General features: G+C 38.9%; 1 protein-coding gene across 1 annotated transcript in view; it reads right to left on the bottom strand.

Moving 5' to 3' along the window:
* Positions 1-1,052: 1,052 nt before the first annotated feature.
* Positions 1,053-23,412, bottom strand: part of LOC108970342 (DNA-binding protein RFX2) — a 32,229-nt gene continuing 9,869 nt past the window's right edge. The window contains exons 3-12 of the mRNA XM_018935668.1: positions 21,596-22,177; positions 21,248-21,482; positions 5,228-5,312; positions 4,953-5,160; positions 4,724-4,888; positions 3,991-4,431; positions 3,599-3,901; positions 3,211-3,525; positions 1,365-1,733; positions 1,053-1,277 (exon numbers count right to left, since the gene is read on the bottom strand). Of these exons, the coding sequence (XP_018791213.1) occupies positions 1,122-1,277; positions 1,365-1,733; positions 3,211-3,525; positions 3,599-3,901; positions 3,991-4,431; positions 4,724-4,888; positions 4,953-5,160; positions 5,228-5,312; positions 21,248-21,482; positions 21,596-21,883 (2,565 nt within the window). The 5' untranslated portion in view covers positions 21,884-22,177 and the 3' untranslated portion in view covers positions 1,053-1,121. The remainder of the gene's footprint in view (positions 1,278-1,364; positions 1,734-3,210; positions 3,526-3,598; positions 3,902-3,990; positions 4,432-4,723; positions 4,889-4,952; positions 5,161-5,227; positions 5,313-21,247; positions 21,483-21,595; positions 22,178-23,412) is intronic.

The following is a 23,412-nucleotide window of genomic DNA, read 5'->3' as shown; positions in this document are numbered from 1 at the left end:
TCGCAAGTGGGATCGAAATTGAAGATATTCCTTCTTACGGCGATTTTAGAATATATTTCGTATTACTTAGCTGGGCACTTCAAATTTTTTAAGTGCGGAATTGACTGTTGGTAAAGTTTGAAGAAGTTTAAAACTTAAAAGAGTGTGATTAAAATTTTTGAAAAATTACAGTTTTTGTACAGAAACAAAATAATTTTAGTTATTTCATTTCATTCATTCCACGTTGAGTCCCCTATTCCACAACGTATAAAGTGCTTGCAAGTCAAAGCGTGTAGTTAATTTAAGATTCCGGTTCGCTCTTCTTCTAGGAATATTATTTTTGGAGTGAAAGAGGTTCCAAGTAGTGGAATTTTTACTTTCTGCCGGGAAGCAATGGCGTTCATTCTTCGTGAAACCTTACAAAACTGACACTAGATGATATTTTATACATATACAAACATATATATATATATATATTTATATATATGTAAAGGCATAAAAAGCAACAACTATACATACAAGCATACATATATTATGTATATGACACCTAAACATGATAATTATTTTCATAGTATATATTTACGTATTGTATTGTATCAATTCTTCGAAAAACAACTTTACAATCAATAAACACCCACAAGCACACACGCTAGAGGCGCACAACTGGGGTGTCGGCATTTTTTTATGTATGGACGGCTTAACACTATTTGGTGGCAATTACAAATGACTTGCCTTCTATTCAAATAAACATGCGTTAAAAAAAAACTTAAAAATTAAATCTTTATAATATTAGTTGCTTAATTTGTATGTCTGTTTTTTTTAAATGCTTAAATGCTTGGAAATGTATTCCTTTGCTAAAACATATATTGCAAGTTCTCGCGCACGCGCCTGCATACATATATAATAGTATATATATTTTTTGCATTCTTACATATATATATATATTTGGTGCTTCAATGGCGTTTCTTGCAGCTATGGCTATGGCTATCTTTTATGGACTACAACTAGTACTACTACCACTATAAGGATGCCAACAAGCAAAGATACTCGGCAAACTTTGCCTGCAGCACGCCAACATCGTTACATTGAATACTGCTGGGTGTCGTTCGGTGTACGCTCTGCAGTTCTATCGCGGCACTTACTCATTCGTGCTTTAGACGCTTTGCAGGATTACCGACAGAGGAAGTAGTGTTGATGTTCACTGAGTTATGTTGTTGTTGTTGCTGCTGCTGCTGCTGTTCATGGCTCTCGCTGATAAACTCCAGCTGGTAGTCAAACTCGAAGTCAATATCCTTGTGCTGCAATGCGGTGGGGAGATCGAAACGATTTTGAAGTCAACTTAATTAGCAGTGTAGATTCGATTATGTTAATTTCGTGTGACTTACCATGCGATCGCAGATAACCGCTATGGCGGTCTTCTGTTGCGCCTCAGCGATTTTGTGCTCGACCAGGTAAAACATATACTCATCGTAGAGTAGACGTATCAAATGAAAACTACCGAAACTGGAAGCGGAACGTAGTGTCAGGTCACGTATAACCATGGAGCTGTAAAAGCTCCACTTGAGTAGGAATTGGCGCGCAGCCTTGGCGTAGCTGGGCTTGCCACGATACTCCTGTAAGGCAGAATCAACGACCAATTGCAGCCAAGAGGCCCATTGTTCCAAGGAGCTTTGTTGTTGTAGTGCTGACTTGAAATCATTCTCCAAACGTTGCACTACCGCCGGCTCACATTGGCATACCCAAGCTGCTTGTTCCTGAAAAAATATGTATTAAACATCCATTAGTCAAAGCTTGTACGGTTATTAAGTGTGTCGAAAGCATTTTATTAAATAAATAGCGTAATAAGAAAAAAGGTTGAGCTATATACCCCTCACAGGTTCACAAAAAACTAAAAACTAAATCTGAAAACCTAACCGGTTAACGGTTCGCTAATTCTTTAATATAAATATGTATTTGTCAAAAGATCTTTTATGAGGATTTAATCTAAATTGGGTCGGTCAGTATGGATATGGCAGTTACATGCTATAGTAGGCCGATCGGAACAATTTGTACAGAGATTGCAGTGTTCACTTCAAATGCCAAAATATCTTGAAGATAACTTGGCAACTAAAAAAAGTTTTCTATACAACGACTTGATTCTGATCGATCAGTTTGTATGGCAATTTTATCTTATTGTGGTCCGCTATCGGCTGTTCCAGCAAATCAGCAGCTCCTTAGGGAGCAGAAGCACTTGTGTTAAATTTCAGTTTTAAATTGAGGGGTTTGCGCATATACAGAAAAATCATTTGTACATTTCATCTGATCAAATTTGACTAGGACTAGTTCATTTAAACTGCGAGCGTAAATCGAATTCATCTAATTTTATCTTAGATGAGTACAACATATTTCAATGTTCGTGTTAAATTTGAACGGCATAAGAAAATTAGTGACCGTTGCTTGTTTGCGGCAGGAAGAGTTTGTCTGGCGATGACGTCATGAGCCCGTTGAAAGTCATTCGCTGAAGGCTCAGCTGAGGCTTAGAACAAGTGTATGAAAAATTTGCGAGTTTGCTTTGCTTGGCAATAGTAGATTGACTCGAAAGAAGCCTATATTGAGGCGATTAAAATGGAACATCTACCCTGTTCAGGACATAAATGATGGTTTTATTCACTATTGAGAATGTTATGATTAGCTTCTGACAAAATCTTGCAATCCTTAACCGTTCAACCAAATTTTAATATTATATTTTAAACAGATGACAACCATTCCGAAATTCCACAACAGCAGCCAAGAGCTGTTTTTTTTGAGTATCTACCCCCCATTTGGATCGGTAAGCTTTAAGTTGCTCCGTATTCTCTTGACTCGTGCTGGCATCAAGTCCACCCAGGGTCAGGAGGAAGTTTTCTGTTGCGTCTGCGTTAAAAAATAACAAAAATACAACTATATACCTCAATACCTCGATTAACTTCATAATTTTTATTAAATTATAAACGTCTGACAACTTTCCTAAAAAATGCTTTGAACTGCAAACTTTCTGGAACCTAGTTATTATCAAAAAATTGTTGAAGCCCTCATTATTATATAAAATTGTTGATCATACAATTTTCCAACAGGTATTCCCTAACTTACCTAACTTTACACCGAACAATAAAACCCAATCGAAGTATTCATTTTTAAAACACCATGCACTCATGTTCGTTCAATTTCGAAATAGACAAAAAAAAAAAACAAATAAAAATAAAAACTTCTTACTTGAACATTATGGAAGTCCACACGATTTAAGTCGTTCAGCATTTGTGTTATTTGCGAACTATTCTGGAGTACGGCACGCGCTGCTTGCGCCAAATGATTCAGCGAGGTGTAGCGTCGCAGAGTTTGGCAAAATGCCGACACCGCTGCCGATTTGATTTGTACCAAGCGATCAGGCACGCCAACCATGGATTCGCACAACCAAAGCTCCAGGTTTTTAGCGAAATTGCGAATGGCTTGTGTGAGAGCATTCGGTATGGAGCGTAGAACATCAGGAATGATTACATCGACCATATTTTGGTAGAATTGATAGTCAACCTGATGAAGAAAAATATTGAGTATTAATATTGCATGGCGGAAGTGAAAAATCGAAATAATAACACCACCTCACCTCTTTGATAAACTTTTGTACTTCTGCGCAATGGCACAGCAGATACAGTTTCGTCTTGCTCAGATACTTCTCCTCTTCACATTCCTCTAAATTGTTGTTGTCGTTGGCACGCCAAAAGTCACGCCACAAATATTCAATGGTACTGAACTCCAGATTTAGCACAGCATCCAAAAAGGATTCGCAATGCTCGCGGTACATGGCGCGAAATGTCTCCACATCCTCAAGCGAGAGCTCACTACTGTAGGTGTGATTCAAATCGATGGCGGGAAACGAGGGAATCGCGCCAGCGCCATCGCCCAAATACTGTCAAAAGAAATATCAATGTGAGGAATCAGTATTCATAATTAAATCGATGATTTTCAGCGCATTTTTATTATTGCATAACAATTTACCTGTGCACAAGTTTCGTAGGATTCTGGCTTGAAACTCAACTTCTTCAAACTGCGATTGCCATTGTTCTGCATATTGCTATTGCCATTGCCGCCGCCTCCACTGGTTGACACTACACCGCCGCTGGCCGTGGAATGCCCAATGCCGGTCGACACACTATTCCCGGTATGTGTTGAATACGTCGGCTTTTCGTCCATCATGTGATTCAGTATTGAGTCCGGTTTGATGCGTATGCCATAGTAGTGATATTTCGAGTTGCCGCGTGTGCCCAAACGACGTGTACGCAAGCCAGAGAACACCGAACGAATTAGTTTGCCGAAACTGGCGGCATTCACCGGCTCCAATTTGTTCTCGTTGCAGTGCTGTATGTAGTGGTTGTACAGCGTGGAACGGGGTAGACTGACGCCATCGGCCGTCTCGTAGTTGCGTGACAACCACTTGATCTGCAGCAGCAGCCACCACCGAGCGCAGCATGCAAGATAACAATGTGGGCGAGAAAGAGAAGGAATAGACATGTCAGCAACTGGAATTTATGCGCTGCTACTCGCCAACAAATTGTAAGTGTGAGTTTGTGTTGTGCAAGGGTGTGGGCGTGCACACTGAGTGCAATGCGTGAAAAGTTGTTTTATTAATGAAAAATTCCGCACACAGTTTGCACATTTTGCGCAAATATTTTACAACTCAAATCAATTTGTGCGCAAAACCTTTGAGGCGGCATAATATAACTGAACTTACCGTGGCTGAGGCTACTTTGTTGGAGGTGCCGAGTCCATTTTGTTCGCTGTCTGGCGATGTGCCCCCGCCACCAGTGCCGATGCTACCACCACTCACAGAGTTCGTAGTTGTTGTAGATGTGGGCGTTTGCGGTGTACTCTGTGCCTCTTGAATGTAAGCCACTTCCTAAAAACAAATGCCATTATTACAGTTACAATGGCTGCACGCTCCATGCGACTAAAACATTTACCGTTAAGCTTTGCGGCGAGTCTCGACTGTGCGATTGCGACGAAGTGTTCAGCAATAATCCTTCTTCCACGGGTACCAGGTACGGCAGGGACGAAGCGTGTGTGGCCGGTCCGTTTGTAACTGAAGTTGCGTAATTACTGCCTGCCGCCGTGGAGTAATAAGTTTGACCATTCGTTTGATAGTCGCCAACTGGGCAAAAGGGATACGTCCTGTGTAATGGAAGTACAAATAAGCTCGTTAATCATTAGGATATTAATTGATATGCATTCTGCTTACATTTGGGTTTGGCTGGTATTGCCGTGATACAACTCTGTATCTACATATTGCACTTGATAGTTCTGGCCAGCATCCTGCGCAGAAACTGCGGAAAAAAAATAAATAAATAGGACATCATTACTATTAAAACGAAAACGAACAAAAACTCTTACACTTTGGTTGCTCTAATAGTGCCCCAAATCTAAACCATAAAACTAATAAATTGAAATATATTAGGTCTACACTTTGCTTCCGCTGTATGTACATATATAACGGGTCTGCCAATAAGTGTCGTTTTGGCCATTTTTAATATGTCATGATTTATAATTTTTTTCATTATTTTCAGCAATGCTCATAATTTCATCAGGAAAAGATATACACAAGAACACAGTTTACAATTTATTCAATTTTATTATCAACAAAATCGTGCTCCACTTGCAACTTTTCGTTCGCTTTAAATAATAAATCAGACTCATTCAAGCTTTAGAAGTCAATATTGAACGTGTTATTCATGACATACGATTTGATTCAGTGAAAAGAGTACTCTAAAATTGAGTTCATCGAATTCGTTCTTGCAAAAGAAGTCTTGGAGACCAGTTGAATGATGCTATTTTCAGAACTTAATTGCATCGCTTCTACTTTACATTAAATGAAAAACATTTGAATTTCCTTAACAAGTGTTTTTTTTTTGTGAAAAGACATCTTATCACTCTTATTGGCAATGTTTGTATGTATGTATATATAGTGAAATTTTCGTTAAATCGATAAATTTGAGTAATTGATCTTAAATTCTTTAAAGTGGTGTTCGACCAAACTAAAAAATATATTTATCGCTCGGAAATTTTGAGATCAAGTCAAGAGTTACATACTAAACACATATTTGGTGCCACCGAATTTTTAGTCAATCTAAATTATCCACTACGAGATACACTTATGTATATTATATTTTTTTTTCGGATCACAGTTTGCAGCTCATTCGGAAAAAGGAAAGTACAATGAAGCCGCCGGCTAATTGACAGCAGCAATAATAAAGTCAGATGATTTTTGCCGAACGGCGTTACGTTTTGCGTTTTGTTAACGTTGTTTCGTTTCATTGGGAATCTATTGTTTATGAATAGAAGGTTTCACCAAGTAGCTGCCAAAAATGTGAATTAGAAGATTAGCGGATCAGGGGGGTTTTTAGAGTTTTTACAAAATCTATTGTTTTTTGGCTTAAAGTACGCCATGAGTAAAACTAAAAAAAGTAAAACATATTTAAAATAGAATAAAACAGAGAGATTTTCGATTCCTTTTTCGTTACTTCAAGAATAATTTGAAAAGACTGTTGCGCTAAGTGCTCTGTGGGGTATTTAAGGTGTCCTGGTACGAATTCGAGTTCAAAATTTTTCCATTAAGTACACCTATTTTTGTAATTTTAGTAATTTTTGCTATCATTTTCGGTTTTAGCAACCCAAACCTTCTAACATCACAGTCGCTAAATGACGGGAAACTAGTGTAATCTATGTAATATCAGTTTCGCGAAGATACCATTGTCTAATCGAAAAATTTGCTACACACGGACTTCAGTTCTACAAGCTAGAGGGGTACGCGGTGGTCAGCGGCTTTGACAAATGAATCTCAAAAACTGAAGGATTAGTTCAACAGAGTCAACAGAGCTTGTCACTCAGTTCATTGGTATAAAATGATAAGAGGCAAATATTACTCATTCTATCGCTTTTTGTCAAACAAATTTTTACAAACTTTTCCGTAATTACAGATCTTTTGTCACATTATTTTATATAATATATTATATTAATATATTTTTTTTTCGATTTCAAATTGCTAGCAGATAAGTATGTCCAGTTTCTTCTTGATTTAAAGAAACCTTTTCTATAGATGCTGTATCAGAATCATGTGTATATTTCGAGAGCATTTTATATTTGGTTGACTTCCATATTTATATATGGTTAAAAGGTTAACAATTTAATATCTAATTATAGCATTCTGGCAATAAAATATTACAAGCGAATATAGCTCATGAGCGTATATTTTATGCCGTGTAAGTCAATATTGGACAGAATTTACGAATATTCACGTTCGAGCTAAAATTGCGAATGTTCAGTATAAGACCGCGCGGATCAAAATGAGAAGTAAGTAGTGGAAGTTGTCAGTAAATTCAAACTTCCTTGCTAAGCTGAAAAAATTATAAATCGGACGGTACAATATCTGGGGAATATGTCGGGTGGGGTAGGACTTCTCATTTGAGCGTTTCCATATGGGTTTTAACGAGTTTGGCAACGTGAAGGCGAACGTTGTTATGCAGCAACCGGCATTGAGGTCATAACGAACCCGAGTTGGACCTCTGAATCATTTGCATGGCATATAGTCCCTTTTAAATAGCTTTGAGGGTGACTCCTTGCCTGAATCAAGCTCTTCTTGCGTTTGGCGGAGGATACGTACGTGTAAACTTTTTTTGAGTACCCGACATTCGAAGAAGAAAATCAACACTTCCCACAAATGACGATTATTTGACAAAAAAAGTCGTATAACCATAAGTTGTGACACAATCAGGAAATAATGTGGAAACAAAGACTCATTTTCCAAAGTTTAGGTTCAAAGTATCTCGTTGTGGATATTGAAAAACTACTCAACCGATCTTCATGACATTTTACACAAGTCTTTGAGCAACAATTCTTCAAGACTTGGACGAAGGATTTTTTTCGGTTACAATTATTTGAAAAAATAATAATGGCGAAATTTTCACTGAAATTTTAATATTTTTGCAAAAATATCTGCCAAAAATCCAATTTTCAGTCTTTTTCTTTCGTCCAAGTTCTAAGTTAAGGTCTTAACTAAAATATTTCATGTTTTCATATGAGAAAACAAAGTTAAAGAAGGCTGTTTTTTACCCGAAGATACCCATGATTTTTTTATTTTCAACCACAGTAGAAACCTCAGTCACTGCAATAATGGAGGACCTTTAGCAATTTTTGGAAATAGCGAATAACTCGCTGACAAAAAATTTTTGTATCTAATTTTTTATGATATATGCATATCATTTATCGGCTTCTTAGCAAGAAAATTAATTTTTCTGCGCCCCTTTTTCGCCTATAGAGAGTCCTAACTATGCACATAATTAAGATATACTCGTATAACTATAATTTGACACAGGAGCAAACAAGTTTCGAGTGTTCGAATCAAGAAGTAATTAATATAACGAGATAAAACTTTGTACAAATAATACCTTTAGGGTATACCACCTTCTGGTCTAAAATTGTAAAAATCAAAAAACTAAAAAAAGTTGTTCAAGCCTCTAGTTACCGAATATTTGGACTTCAATACCAATAGTTGACTTTTTACTTAAAATTTTGGTTAATGTGTCAGATTTATAATTGAAATTCAGAGATAATCCTTTTCCGGTAGTAGTATGTCTGTGTGCTACAAATGGGTTGAATCGGGTTAATACTTCCCTGAGCCTCCATAAACCCTATATACAGATTTTGGAACTTCCGGGTGGCTTGTTACCTCATATATCGGCCAATATGTGAGTTCATTTGGCTTGCCTCTAAAATGTCAGTATTTAGGTTCTATTACTGGGTCTATATGTAGATATCGACCGATTTTTCCTATAAATTTTCTATAAAATTTTTACGAATCATTTTGAATAACTTTACCTAAGACACATAGGGTCTCGGGTTCAAAAATTCTAAGCGTGTATGGTAGATATGTGACATAGTTGCCCGATCTAGCCAATTCCGAAAAATTACCAAGAGAATATTAAAACGCACCTACGTAATGGATTTCATTCGGATATCTCAAGAACTGATGAACAAATTTTAAGAGTAACTAACAAACTTAGCATTAAAACTTGGCTTTAGACCCACAGTCTCTTTGGCAAAGTGGTTGGCTGCCTGTAAATCGGCCCGCTCTGAAGTATAAATATTTAAAAAAAAAAACACTTTTTAGCGTTGAATGCATATATTTACCACCGCAATAAGAGAGATTGTTATGGCGCCGGTACATGGTAGATGATGTCGAGGACAGTGCAGAGGCCGACGATGAAGAGAATGATGAAGAGTTGGCGGAAAAGCTGGAAGCTGTAGCTACGAAAGTCTGATGGTGATGGTGGTGATGATGGTGATGGTGATGCAGATGTTGTGGAATTTGCGATTGTTGTTGTTGCAGGTGATATTGTGGTGTAAACTGTTGCGGTTGCTGTGCTGGAGGTTGCAAGATTTGCTGGTGACAACTGTTGTGCAGGTGATGAACTTTGCAGCGACACTTGTCTAAAATCGGATAATTCGGGGAGGTATTCAAATATTGCAAGTGACGCTGTGAATGATCCAAGGAGAGTTTCGAATGCATTCGTCACGTTTTCTACTTCACTCGAGCACCAACGCACTCTTGTCGAACACAGAGCGGTTAAGTTACAAAACAACCGAACGAAAATACGATCTTTTAAGCGATTTCGATGAAATATGGTTAAAGAGACCGAATCAAAATGTTGGTAAAAGCAGGACTTTCAATCACTAATGAATGCACCAATAAGTCCGAAAAATACTTTCGCTTCTCTCACTTTTACAACAACTTTGCACATACACAGGCATATACAGTTCAGTTAAACACAATAAATCACTAGTTCAATGACACCAATAGAGGGTTTAGATGTAACGTAGGCAAGAGCGACATCACTAATAGTTACGACCGAAATTGATATCAGCTCCTAAAGCGAAAAATACCAATTACGAAACTATGAAACCGGAACATAACAACACATAGAACATAAAATTGATACGTTGTGTATTGAGCGCCGAGGGCGGAACGATGCAACGTCTCCACTTTCCGACCGAACGACAGAGTCGACAATTTCGAGTGTTAGGGACAGTGACAGTGACAGTTGCAGTGTGCTTGCGATAGGGAACCGTCCGCGCGACTGACCGACGCGTCCTCAATCAACTGATCCACTGTACGACCGACCGACCGAACATACGACTAATACAACTAAAACGTACCGAATGCAGCCAAGAACACTCCCGACATTTACTACTAGGTGAGGCGATATTGAACAGGTTGGCGTTGGTGATGACGCTGACGTTGGCAATGGATTTGTTGTTGTCGATGTCAATGTCGACAAGGTGCTATAGTTTCGAGTGTCTAATAGAGAGTGAAAGTTTTACACTGCCCGGAGCGTCCACTTTCGATGCTAACGGGCGCATCAATTTACAAAACATACTATAAATGTGTCGATCGAAGAGTGCAGTGAGTCGCTGCGAATGTGTAACGGTGATGATGTTTATGGCGGAAATTCCTTGCCCCTTTCCATTCGGCAGTGTGCAGAATCCGTTGTAGGTAACTGCTATACATAAATATGGAGATGCGCCTAGCAACCTGGGAGATGCGCCGCGCTAATAATGTACACAACAACGACGATGATGAACGGTAGAATTACAACTGAAACCAAACTCAAATGTTATCCTAGCAATAAGCCTCCGACATTAATGATGGCAAAGTCACGGCGGTAGTGGCGACGACGACGGTGACGGCGACTACGACTACCGAGACGCTAGCAACGGGTCTTCTCAGTGAGGGTGAAGCGCTTGTACGACGATTTAGCTGCGTGGTGGTGGCGCTTTTCGGTCAGCGACGTCGAAAGTCGGTATGCGTTATGATTTGAGCCATACACACCACCGCACACTGGCAACTTCAGCACGCATCAATGCCACCACCGCAGCCACCACCATCCATGGATGTCAACTTTTTTCATACTTTATTAAGAGCAGTACTCGAGTTATTGTTTGTGCCACCAATCCCTTGTAAGACGTCCATTATACAGCCTGCGCACCTATACTACGCCGTATAACGGTTTACTTTTATGGAAAACACGCTCGTTTGTAAGACAAACCGACAGCTGATGTCCCCGTCAAATTATGTTGCGTATACGCACTGGCACATTACAGTGCGCCCACGGAGATTTCGCCTTGATAGTTTCTTGCCTTCACCAACTCCATGCATAACAACAGCATCCCGGGTATAAATAAAAACGGAAATTATTCATAATTTTTTGTTTTTTGTGTTTTTGTTGTTTTGCAGCATTTTGCGTTGCGAGTTCTTTGCTCGGCGTTGGCGCAGCTAATTCGGGGATAATCATTACAGCAGCGAATGCAGCGGATTTATTAGCAGCGCAGCAGTGGCGCCAACATTTACGGCAATCCGTCAATTCACAGAGGTCACTTGGCGCCGTAAATTGCCATCCTCCGGTATCACCACCATATTGCTTGCCCAACCACTGTTCGAATGCGCCTTGGATGGGTGCGCGTGGCTGTCAACCAAAACTACCAAATAAGCGACCAATCCGACGCGACCGTTATGCGCGTCATGGCAAGCACCTCCCTCTGCGTACATTGTGTGCCGCACACACAAGTACACACAGATGCATTGTTGCTGTTGCGCATGCAGCATCTGTGACACGTTGCTGGGTGGTGAATCTCTGGCGTGTGTCGATCTTTTTTCTTTTTCACTCTGCCGCTTGTTGCGCGTTGTTGTCAGCGCAACGGCAGATGAGTGGCGTTTCAACCCCGATTTATGTTTCCGGGCTGAGTGATGGCGCCTGACGGCTGGTGGCCGGGCCGCTTGCAGCGCTCTCTGGCTTGACATTTCAGCCAACCGTAAAGCCTGAAAGCGCCACTAAATAATAAGTGGCATAATGCCAAATGTGCGGAATTATGAGTTTTCGCAAGGTGGCGCATGTGTGTGTGGGAGGTACTGCCACAAATACATATATATATATATATGCATGTGTATCTAACTGTAAATTTGCGCATAAAATGTGTGTCTGCTATATCCATGAGCGCATTTATTTATCTTCCGTGTGTTGTTTTTTTTTGTTTGTAAATCAAATTCACTTTTAATTTCTCATTTTTCAAATTTGTTTTCCTTTTTGATGCCGTTCACTCGGAAGAGTTTATACATACATACCATACATACATATACATATGTAAACAAGTAAATATTCGCTTGTATGCACACAGCACCGCACATTCTCAGTTGGTTTGCGGTGTTAATGTGGTCACCTATGTTGTGGTTGAAAAAGAACTTTAAAATGGCGCACACAACTGTTTTAAAGGCAATACGGCTTTCACCTTAATTTAATTGGAATAATCCGTGCGGAATTATTTTTAAATAAATTTAGAAAGAAATCTTTTCTAGCAATTATAATTTTATGAGGAATAAACAACTTTTCAATGGCGGAGATTAAGGTTTAGTTGACACTCGCAAATGATAGGGTTATATGGCATTATAGAAACGCTTTCCTTACTGTAGGATACAATGTAATACCATATTATCTTTGATATGTTATTAAGGGCAATAAAGGACCCTATATTATAAAAAGCAGTTCCTCGATTATAGGGCCAAAAAGTGGAAAGTTCTCTGAGCGCCATTCATTTGAATATCCAGAAATTATTCTTTTTCATATGGCTTAAGGAGCTCCCGACTTCCGGTCTTAGACCAAGTATCCACTGGATAGCCAAAAACATCTATTTGAAGCGAGCTAAAGTGAGAAGGCAAATCATCTCAGTGTTATGCGCCGGGTTTGGGATACGGCAGATAAAAAGGACACCTAATGAAAGTATCAAAAACACCCTCGGATGACCCCCCTTTTAGATGACGGCTACTACAAACGTGTTAAGAATTACGATTTAAAATAAAAATATCAGGTCCCTTGATTGGAAAAGTGCCGCTACCCAGCTGGTTAATGGCCTTGTAGGAGTAAAATCTGACATCACCGCCGTCGGAGACGTCCGATGGACGGGATAAGAACTGAGACGAGTAGGTCTTTGTGGTATTTAGTACAGTGGTCATATAAAGAGCGCAAATTGTGTGTGGGATTTGTAATAGGAGAGACTCCGTCGCCGCGTCCTGGCATTCCTCCCGGTGGAAAAAAGTCTAGTCACAATCAGCATCAAAACGGAATTCTTCAACATATCACTGATTTGCCCCACTCTCCGACAGAAGCGCAGGACGACGTGAACGTGTCTGCTATGAGCGCTAGGAGCGCACCTATAAGAGATGTCCCCACCACGATATCAAAATCGTGCTTGACGACTTTAACGCCTGGGTGGGAAAAGAAGGTCTTTGGTGCAACGGTCGGATGAGGCTCATCGACTTCGCTGGGGCCCGAAATATGCTTATCTGTAACACTAGATTCCAGCATAAGAAAATTCATTAAGCTATCTGGCGGTCTCCGGAAAGCCACCAACCAGATCGGTTATGTTGTAATACACAGAAGACACGTGTGCAGTGTTGGCACGTAGATACGCTCCGAGGGCCTATCATTGACTCAGACCACTATCTTGTTACAGTGAAGATATGCACCCGCCTCTGTAAGGCAAAAAACGCACGACAACAACACAAGGAAGATTCGACTTCAGCCGAACGATTTTCTACTCGACTTGCACTCCTGTTCTCCAAGAGCACTCATCAGTAACTCGGTTTAAGGGAACTGTGGGACGGCAATTCAAGCTCCTCACGTACAGCTGCAAACGAAACCATTGGTTTTCGGAATATGCAAAAGACAACTGGTACGGTGAGGAGTGCCGTATCGCAGTGGTGAGAAAACATGCTGTTTACCTCGTAACGTAACAATCGACCACAACATATGCAGGTACCGAGATACCAAGCGCTGAAGAGGGAGGCGAGACGTATTTGGAGACAAAAAAGACAGAGGTCGAAAGAGGTTTATAATATGGGTTATGGCAGGAAAGTTCAAGTTTTCACACATGTTACAAACATTAGATTTACTGTAGCATCATTACTTTCTGCCAAGATTCTCGACCCAACCTTTCTAACTGCAGTTTTAAGGTTTAGAGATGCTGATCAGGTCTTATTTGGTTCCTACTAACCTTATAAATACACTCAAAAGTAAATTTGGCCCGTACTGGTTCTTTTACACTGCGCATGCAATCAGAATCGATAAACATGTTTTCCTAGATTCGTATTCGTACATTTCAAAGCGCTAGCGTGAAACGCGTTTTTCGCTAAACTATGTTTTTTGAACTGGTGACAACTCTAACTCGAAAACCGCTCAGTAGATTTTAATGAAATTTATACAGCTTTTAGAATACATAATAAACTCAAGCCTGATCGAAGGATTTTTTTTAAAAAATTTTGATTTTTAAGACCAATTACCTGATTTTTTCCTAAAAATTTAGACAAAAATTTCCTGAGGCCGCCATTTTGTTAATTTTTTAAAAAAAAATCCTTCGATCAGGCCCAGGATTATCTATTTATAAAACTAATTTTTTTTTGTCCATTGATTTTAGATGAATCTGAAAAGACTTATGGTTGTCAACACAAGTACCTTTTTTTCAACTGGGTCAACACAAACAACTATAACTTTGGAAATTTTTTGTTTTTGTTTTTGAAATWTTCGTGACTTCAAGTCAAGACATACTATAATAATGCCATATTACTACTTTTGTAAAATACACGATTTAATAGCAGAAAAAATAAATACTGAAAATTCTAATTTTTTCGTGCCTCTGACTACCCCTAACCCCTAACCCCTTAAGCAAACATAGCCTGAAAAACGCCGGATTGGCATCAGAGAGATAGCGGAGAATGTTAACATCTTTTTCGTATCGATTCAACGTAGGCTAATGTTTTCGACATGCCAATGCTAGACTCATATGAAAATTTTTTATGCGCAACGTCTATGAACCTGTCCGGGTCAAATGTTTATCTTTACTGAATACGAGTATAAATTTCATGGCTGCACACACAAGTTTTGATGTTTCAAAGACTTAATTGAGTTCTTCCGGGCCAAATGAGATTCAGCGTATATTTTAGTATGTGAAAGATGTACATATGTAATATACATCGTTGTGTGATAATGGATGAAACATGGATTATGGATAAATAGACCTTCGAATTGCTTCCAACGACTTTTCTCTACACAAAAGCATAGGCCATTTAATGCAAATATATCTTTTACTTTCAAAATTATGTCGAAAAGTTGGAAGATCGCTATAATCGATGAATCGCGCCATATTTCAATGTTAAAACATAACAAAGAAATTTGGCAAACAAAAATTTAACTTAGAAGTTTACAAATTTATCACAACCTAAGCGTACATATTCTTCAAGCGAAGTTTTTAAATCGGGGTTTTTGTGACTGAGTTGGGTTGTTAAGCGCAAAAAACCCTTTGCCTAAAACATGAAGGACGAAAAGCTTTACCAAACCTTAACCCTTTTTAAAAAATTAAAATTCTTTAGCCTTCGATCAAACCAGATTGGCAGTTAATAAAAAATTATGCAACAACAAAGTGATGCTCATTGTTATATTTAAAGCGAACAAGTGTACCTCGCTCTAATAGATACAACAAATTGATAAGCAACTGCAGCCATTGAAGTACTCTTATCGAACAATCGTTTATGAAAGCAATGACTTGACCAACGAAAGGTCGTGCTGCCATATTTCACTCGGGTGAGTTATTATCAAGATATCATGGACACACAGATATTTCCGCGGCAAATTTATTTTCAAAATGCAGCAATGCGCAGTTAGGCGAGGGAATAGACGTAGAGGTGAAAATATAGATAATTTTCTACGATTTCTTATTGTCCTGTGAATTCAAGTGAGATTTCCGATGTTGTTTGTGTAGTAAAGGCAAGGGGTGGACCATACAATATAAAAATATGTTTTCAAAGCAGGCGAATGAAAAAATTGTGTATTTTATGTGTTGATAGTAATAAATATTTTTAGAAGGGCGCACAATGTCATATCAGATGTTATCTAAATCAATTGATGTTTGGGCGAACAATTAAATGAAACCAAACATATGTAATGCTTGATCGCTTTCACAGCAACTTAGATACACACTTATGCTAGATATCTAAGTACTTTTATACATATCCATTTGTTGTTATATGCTATATCGACGGTATACGAAATAGGTTAAGAACGGTAGAAGAAATAGGAACGCACGTGCTCGTCTCATTTCACGTAAGCTCGAAGAGATTTGGCGCTGTTTATGTGCATAAAACACTCATCCCATATTAAAACGAGCACAAAGGTGTAATCTGCTTTTAATAGCAGGTTTTTGCTACAATCAACTTTTTTTGCTGTATTCTCGTTGTGTATTACACGCAGTTAGATTAAATTTTAAGCTTTTCTGCATTAATGATTTAATGACTCGTAGCCCAATTCAATCAGCCCGCGCATATTCAGCTGTGGCTACAGTATGTAACGCAATAATCGCTAATATACTCGTAAGACTAACATATAGTATTGGCAACAATAGATAGGGTAGTGAGAGGCACAGTGTCATAAAACAAGACAAATGTGTAGTAAAAATTTGTAATTCAGCAATAAAGAAGTCGGATTTTGTAAAATAAAAATATAAACAAAACAATTGAGTCCAATTTTCGATGACTTGTTCGGTAACTGACGAATGACACGCGTGATGTGTTTCTCCAAGGTCTGAATTGAAGCGAATTTGTTCATATAGACTTTAGACTTTACATATTATCACAGGAAAGGTGGCCAATCGACCGGTCTAAAACGGGAAATTTTCAGCCCACCGAAGTGTTCTTTCAATAAATCTATTGATTGATGCGATGTGTGGGCAGTGGCTCTGTATTTTTGAAACCAAAAGTCCCTGAGTTCATGAGCATCAATTTCAGGCATCAAAAGTCGATTCATTTTAGAGGAAATCTGGACCGATGATTCCACCGGCTAACAAACTACACCAAACCGTTGTTTTTTGAAAAAAATATCAGGTCTTGAGTCTCTGCAGATTGCTATTCCTCCTAAATGCGGCAATTTTGCTGTTTACAAACCCATTGAACCAGATATGGGTCTCAGCTGTATACAATTTGGCTCGACAACGTCATATTTTTTTTGGAAGTTTTCAAGTGCCCATTGAGCGAAGCAATGTCGCTTGGGAAGGTCGAGCGGTTTTAGTTCTTGCACAAACTGTATTTTGTACGCTTTCAATTTAAAACCTCGACGTAAAATGCGCCAAGTCATTCCATAGTCGGGCTAAGTTGCTACAAACGGCGCTGAATTGCCTTTCTGCACACTGGACGTGGTCTATTCGGTGGAATATGATTCAATAATGAATGCTGGGTCTCAAGATGGGTGTTGGTATTGGGAATAGTACGCTCAGTAGGCCGACTATATTGACCATAAGTTGAGCGAAACGCACGAAACATATTCTTTACAGAACATGACTTATCGTAATAAAGTTAAGCTATTTGTCTTTCCATTATGAAATGCCATACTGAACAAAAATAACATAATAGCTTTGAACGAATCACACTTGATCTGTCAAAAAAAGGCTATGGAAAATAGTACTTCTACTTGTAACAACCATTATAACCCCAAGGATATAAAGAAAGAGAATGAATCCTATATAAGGTTTGAAATAGATTGTGTCACACACCGCTGTTTATCATAATAAAATTTATTTACTTTATTTTATAAAAACATCCCACCGTGCTACTGCTGTTTGCTGTCAACAAATCGTCTTTTATTGGACAAAGGTGAAATATTTTCGCTGCGTTTGTAGGTAAGTTTTAAGCATGAATAACAAAAGCAATAACAACAAATTTAAGAGAGCGCACTGCGGGAGGTTATTAGCGAGTCGACGAAACGCTCAGTCACCGCCTCACTCCGTCAATGAGCGCGTCGAGGGCAGCGCTATCAGTTACCAACTACAATACTTCAAAAAAAGTGCGCATAATTTGATGGGGTGGAGATTTGTAATCAAATCAAGTATCATCACTGACAACAATATTGATTGAGAAGTGCCAAACAACACAGCGAACATATGTATGTATACATACAAATCCACACAGACAGACAGACAGACAACAAAACATACAAAAGTGTGCCAACAACAATTATCGTGTTTAAATCGCGAAACCCTTATTAAACAAATCTCTAGCTTGTACAGCAACATCACAACATGGGAGGGTGAGGTCGGCAAATTCACCTATAATAAACCATAATGTACATACACACATACACACACACTTGTATGTGAATATTAGCCAGTGTGCGTACCTGAAGGCTTTGTGCCACTGATACGAATGAAACCGCTATGTTATGATACAGCCATCATGATACAACGCGCGTTGAGCGCTGCCAGGGACAAAGGCAATGTGGTATTTGGGAAATAAAAATATAATAATTACACGCTAGCGGAGACCTGTGAACCGCCGTTGTGTATGTGTGTAGCCCACTGCATCACTATCGGTTTGGTGTCATAACAAATAGAGTGTAACCCTTCACGGAGCAGCATGGGCATGGCGCTGCGGTGCAAAATGAGATACATTTGTGTCATTCTACACCGCTCGACTGTGTTGTTGGCACACGTGCGCCGTGTACGATTTTGCAGCCTGCAGCGCAATTGTTGCAGGTAAGATTCATTACAAATTAAGTCCTTTTAATTGTGATATCAACAATGCGCCGAAACCGTACTGACAGTCACACGAACACATATACACATTTGTAAGTAGATACAAACAACCGAATAACGGTTGAAGCGGAGCGAGAGATACGGCGGCTGCTGGCAAACGCGTTTGGCAACTGCAAGTGTATTTCAGATCAAAGTTACTGGTCGGATTAATTAATGCTTCACTGGTAATTGTTTGTTTAACTTTTCGCTGGTTCTAAGACCGGTGCAGCTGGGCTCATTAGTAGGATAGAAAGAGGTTGACCAAGTATATTTTAAAATGATTGAATAATTGCTTGAAAATCATAGATTACACACTCAAGATTCGGCAAATGAATAAGTAGCGGAAAAAATTAAAACCACTCAAAATTTATATAGCTAATCTGTGTTTAAGTCGTTCAACTTTATTGCGAAAGTTGACGCTATGTAAAGAATGTGTTTCGCGCGCTTTGTTCAACTTATGGTCAATAAAATAGCTCTACTGAGCGCACTATTCGCAACACCAGCATCCACCTAAAGACCCAACATTCATTATTGGATAATATTCGGCCGAATGGACCAGCATGTAGTGTGGAAAATATAGCAGCCGTAGCTAAGTGTGTACACGAATACCGTGGAGAGTCGATTCGGCGGAGTTCGCAGCAACTCGGACTGACATGTGGAACGACTTGGCGCTTTTAATATCGGGATTTCAAGTCGAAAGCGTACAAAATACAGCTTATGCAAAAAATTAAGTCATTCGACCTTCACAAACGACATCGCTTCGCTCTGTGTTCTTGACGATTTCTAGAAAAATCCGACGTTTTCGAGCCAAATTTTATTCAGAGATGAGGCCCATTTCTGGCTTAATTTTTATGTAAACAAGCAAAATTTCCGCATCTGGGAGGAAAAGCAACCTGAAAGGATTAAAAAGCTGCCATTTCATAAAAAAAAGCAATATTTTGGTGTGGTTTGTGGGCCAGTGGAATCACCGATCCATATTTCAGAACTGATCTCGGCGACATTTGATTTCAACAAGACAGCGCCACTTCCCACACATCGAATCAATCAATGGAGCAGATAATTTCACGTTTTGAGCCGGTCGATTAGCCATCAAGATCGTGTGATATCACAGCCTTAAATTACTTTCTGTGGAAATATGTAAAGTCCAAAGTAAATACCGCTTCGATTCAGGTCTTGGAACAAAACATCGCGCGTGTCCTTCGCTAGTTACTAGTCGTAATGCTCGAATGAGTCATCGAAAATTGTACGCAACGGATGAATCATCTGAAACGTAGCCGCGGCCAACAAGGTAATCTTCACAAAATAAATGCCGAAGAATGTTCTTTCGAATGATACTAAACATTCCGCATTAAATTGGAAGTTTTTACTTTATTCTTTAAAAAAAATTGGGAACCTCGAAATGGATCACTCTTTATTTCCGTAACACCTCATTTAATTATTGATATACACTGTCTAAAGTAAAACTTAGGGACAGATCTTCTTATATGGCTTGGAAGCTAGAATACAGATTTTATCAAATCTTGACACCAAATCAAATCGCTAGAGTATATGTGTTGAACGTACCAGAACTTCGGTTCAAAGTGAGTCAGATGTGTAGGGGTTGTAGGGAGAGCAAAGAGGTGGATAGTGTCATGCAGGGATTCATTGCACGCTGAATATATGCTTGATGTCAGGGTTTATTCAGGATAAGTAAGAGTTTTACCTTCTACAGTATCTAAAACGAAGTTGCAATCCCCACAATAACAGGTTCTACGTTAATGGAATTTGCCCGGATTTTATACGGCGCAGGGGTGTGTTTTCGCAGATCTAGCCTAGTTTAGATCGGTATATTTTAGTAAAATGGAACCAAGTCTCATGCCAACCGGTTCTACGATACTGGGATTATTTGGACAAATAACTGTTATTCAATAACAATTTAAATAAATACGTGTCTTTTTTGGGACATCGAACAGGAAATACTTTAAGTTAAATAATAAGTACTCTTTTTGTCAATTAAGAAATAATTATCATTTGTTTTAATAAATTCACAAGTTCAAAATGTTTCACGATTTTACAAAAAGACATTACAACATAATACGACTTCTTTAATTAAGGAGTCCTCTCTCGGCGAACAAAGATCAAACACCACAAGTCACTCATCATCCCCATCATACTATATAGTGCAGAGGCATGGACGATGACAAAGCGGATGAGTCGTCGTTACGAGTTTTCAAGAGAATGCGGAGAATAACGGGATCGGTGGAACGGTGAGCTGTACGAGATATACGACGATATTGACATAGTTCAGCGAATTAAGAGACAGCGGCTGCGCTGGCTAGGTCATGTCGTACGTATAAACGAAAACACTCCAGATCTGAGGAGGAAATTGGGGAAAACCAGGTGGATAGAGACCTGGCTATACTTAGAATCTCCAATTGGCGCTAAACAGTGAAAAGGAAGAGCGGCTGGCATGCTGTTGTAAACTCGACTATAACCGCGTAAGCGGGGTCTCCGAAAATAAATTTTTCTGCCACATATAACCTAAAACCCATATTCATATTTCTTCTATAAAATGCAAATACCTGAGTAACCCAACAGTTAAAATTTCAGCTATTGGACTCACCTGTAACGGTGATGTATTGTGGTGTGCCTTCGTCACCGTCCGCTGTCTGTGCCTGCACTAGCGTCACCTGCCCGTTGGCCACATGTTGTGACAAGTCAGCGCTATCTTTAATTGCACTTAAATCTGACATATTGACATGTGTCTCACTGCCAGTGGAATCGGAGGCATCCATCGGCACCACGACGCTGATAAGGGCCACGGCTTCATTCTGTTCATTGCCCACCAGTTTGTTTTGCTGCAACAATTCGAAATGATAACAATTGAAATGACATTTATAGCAGTACAAATAGATAAATGTATATGTGTATAGCAGGTATAAATGTAACGGTATGGTTTAGGGTTGCATACTTGTGTGATGACGTCCTCCATATTGGCTGCGGTCACAACGTCCACCGTCGTATCGATATATTCAAAGTGCTCGGCATTCGACGAGGATGAGCAAGCATTTGCGATTTCGGTGGCGATCTCCTCATGCTTGATGTCACGTGTTGACAATACGTTCACGGTTGCAACATTGACATCGTCCACGGTCGCATTGACACCGGACGTGGCTGCAGTGGCATCGACCGCGTTTGGCGCCACATTCGCAGTTGTTGAGAGTATAAAGTTTCGCTGTGTTGCAAGTCGTGTGGTCATAATAGCTGATGACAACACGCACTCGTGTTCGGTTTCGATGTTTGTTGCTCTTAGTTTTTTGGTTAATTATTTTTTACGCTTTATTACTATATTCGTATCGTACTATATATATGTATGTATATAGTGTGTATAAAGTTGTTGTTATATGTGTATATAAATTATTTTAGGTGCTGTGTTTGTTTGAGCGCTACTTTGTGGTTTTGTGCTAAAATACTCTTGACTAGATCTTAGTTTACATAAATGAAGGCAACTGTTTGTTCAAATTATTTGGTAGTTTCTCTTTGAAGATTACATCTGTAAAGAAATGAAGTAGATGCTTGTGAGTGGGGCATTATAACAGTAAGAATCATATATTAATATTATATAAGAAATGAAAATTTGGGTATATAAAATACAACTTATAGCGACAAAAGCGTTGTGCGCCTAAAAGCGCGCACATAGTTCGACAAGCGAGCATTGTGAATGTATGTGTGTGTGTATGAGTATTAATGCGCTCGTATGTGTGTGTTGGCGGAAGTGCGGGTGTTGCTAATGATGACTTCCAATTGCCGATTCACCTGGGGTGTTGCTATGAAATTAAACTTTTGCAGGTATTTTTTGCTACCGTCGTCTATTCATCTTGGCATTCTGTTGCGCCCACCCATTCGGTGTGTTCCGGCGTGAAGCCCCACGTTCCCATGACGCCTGACACCGTCGCTAGGGACGCTGCAAGAACGTCGCGCGTTGGCTTTTCTGCCAGCGAATCTGTGTAACTCGCACATTTGTCGGTATACGAGAGCACATCAAATGCCGAATTCCACATTTTCAACTTTAATTGAAATACTTTCCGATCGGCGCAGTATGGTACAATGGTGGCATCACACACTTTTGTTGTATTATACAACTTGTGGCGTAATTGCATTTTTATTGTACAAATTTGTATACTTCACACACACACACATACAGTCACAAAGCAGTGGACGTAGTGTGGGCGCATCAAAGTAACAAAAATCATCAATTTATTTAGAAATTTATTTGCGTCGTAATAATATGAGAATTAATATGAGTGATAAGACACTTCCCAAAGTTTGATTTCGCTTAGGAAATCAAAATCATAACAACAGAGTGTCTTAAATTGTTTCTTTTGCTAAATTTTAGCTGAGAAATCTAAACGGCTTTGAGAATTTTTCTATGGAAATTGGGAAACAAAAATCACTCCTTAAAATTAGTATAGAAAAATCTTCAATTCGGACATTTTGAAAACCAAAGGAAACTTCAAAGTTGTTTCTTTATTTTTCATGGTTTATTCTCGGCACTTAAATATCCACAAAAGTCTAATTTTAAGTGTACATACATATATATCTATATACTATACACTGCACTTCATCAGCTTAACACACTTCAGGTTTAAATACATAATTTTGGGTAATTACTATTAAAACAAAAGGAGCTACAATTCTAAAATTATTAGTGATTATTAACGAATGATTTTTCTATTAAAAACAATAATAATTAATATTTTCCTTTTTTTGTATATTTTTTATTACTTT

The sequence above is a fragment of the Bactrocera latifrons genome, unplaced genomic scaffold (assembly GCF_001853355.1).
Source record: "Bactrocera latifrons isolate USDA-ARS-PBARC rearing strain unplaced genomic scaffold, ASM185335v1 scaffold_3, whole genome shotgun sequence".
NCBI lineage: Eukaryota > Metazoa > Arthropoda > Insecta > Diptera > Tephritidae > Bactrocera > Bactrocera latifrons.
Note: the sequence above shows the minus strand (reverse complement) of the source record. Positions and strands in the feature narration are given on the sequence as shown.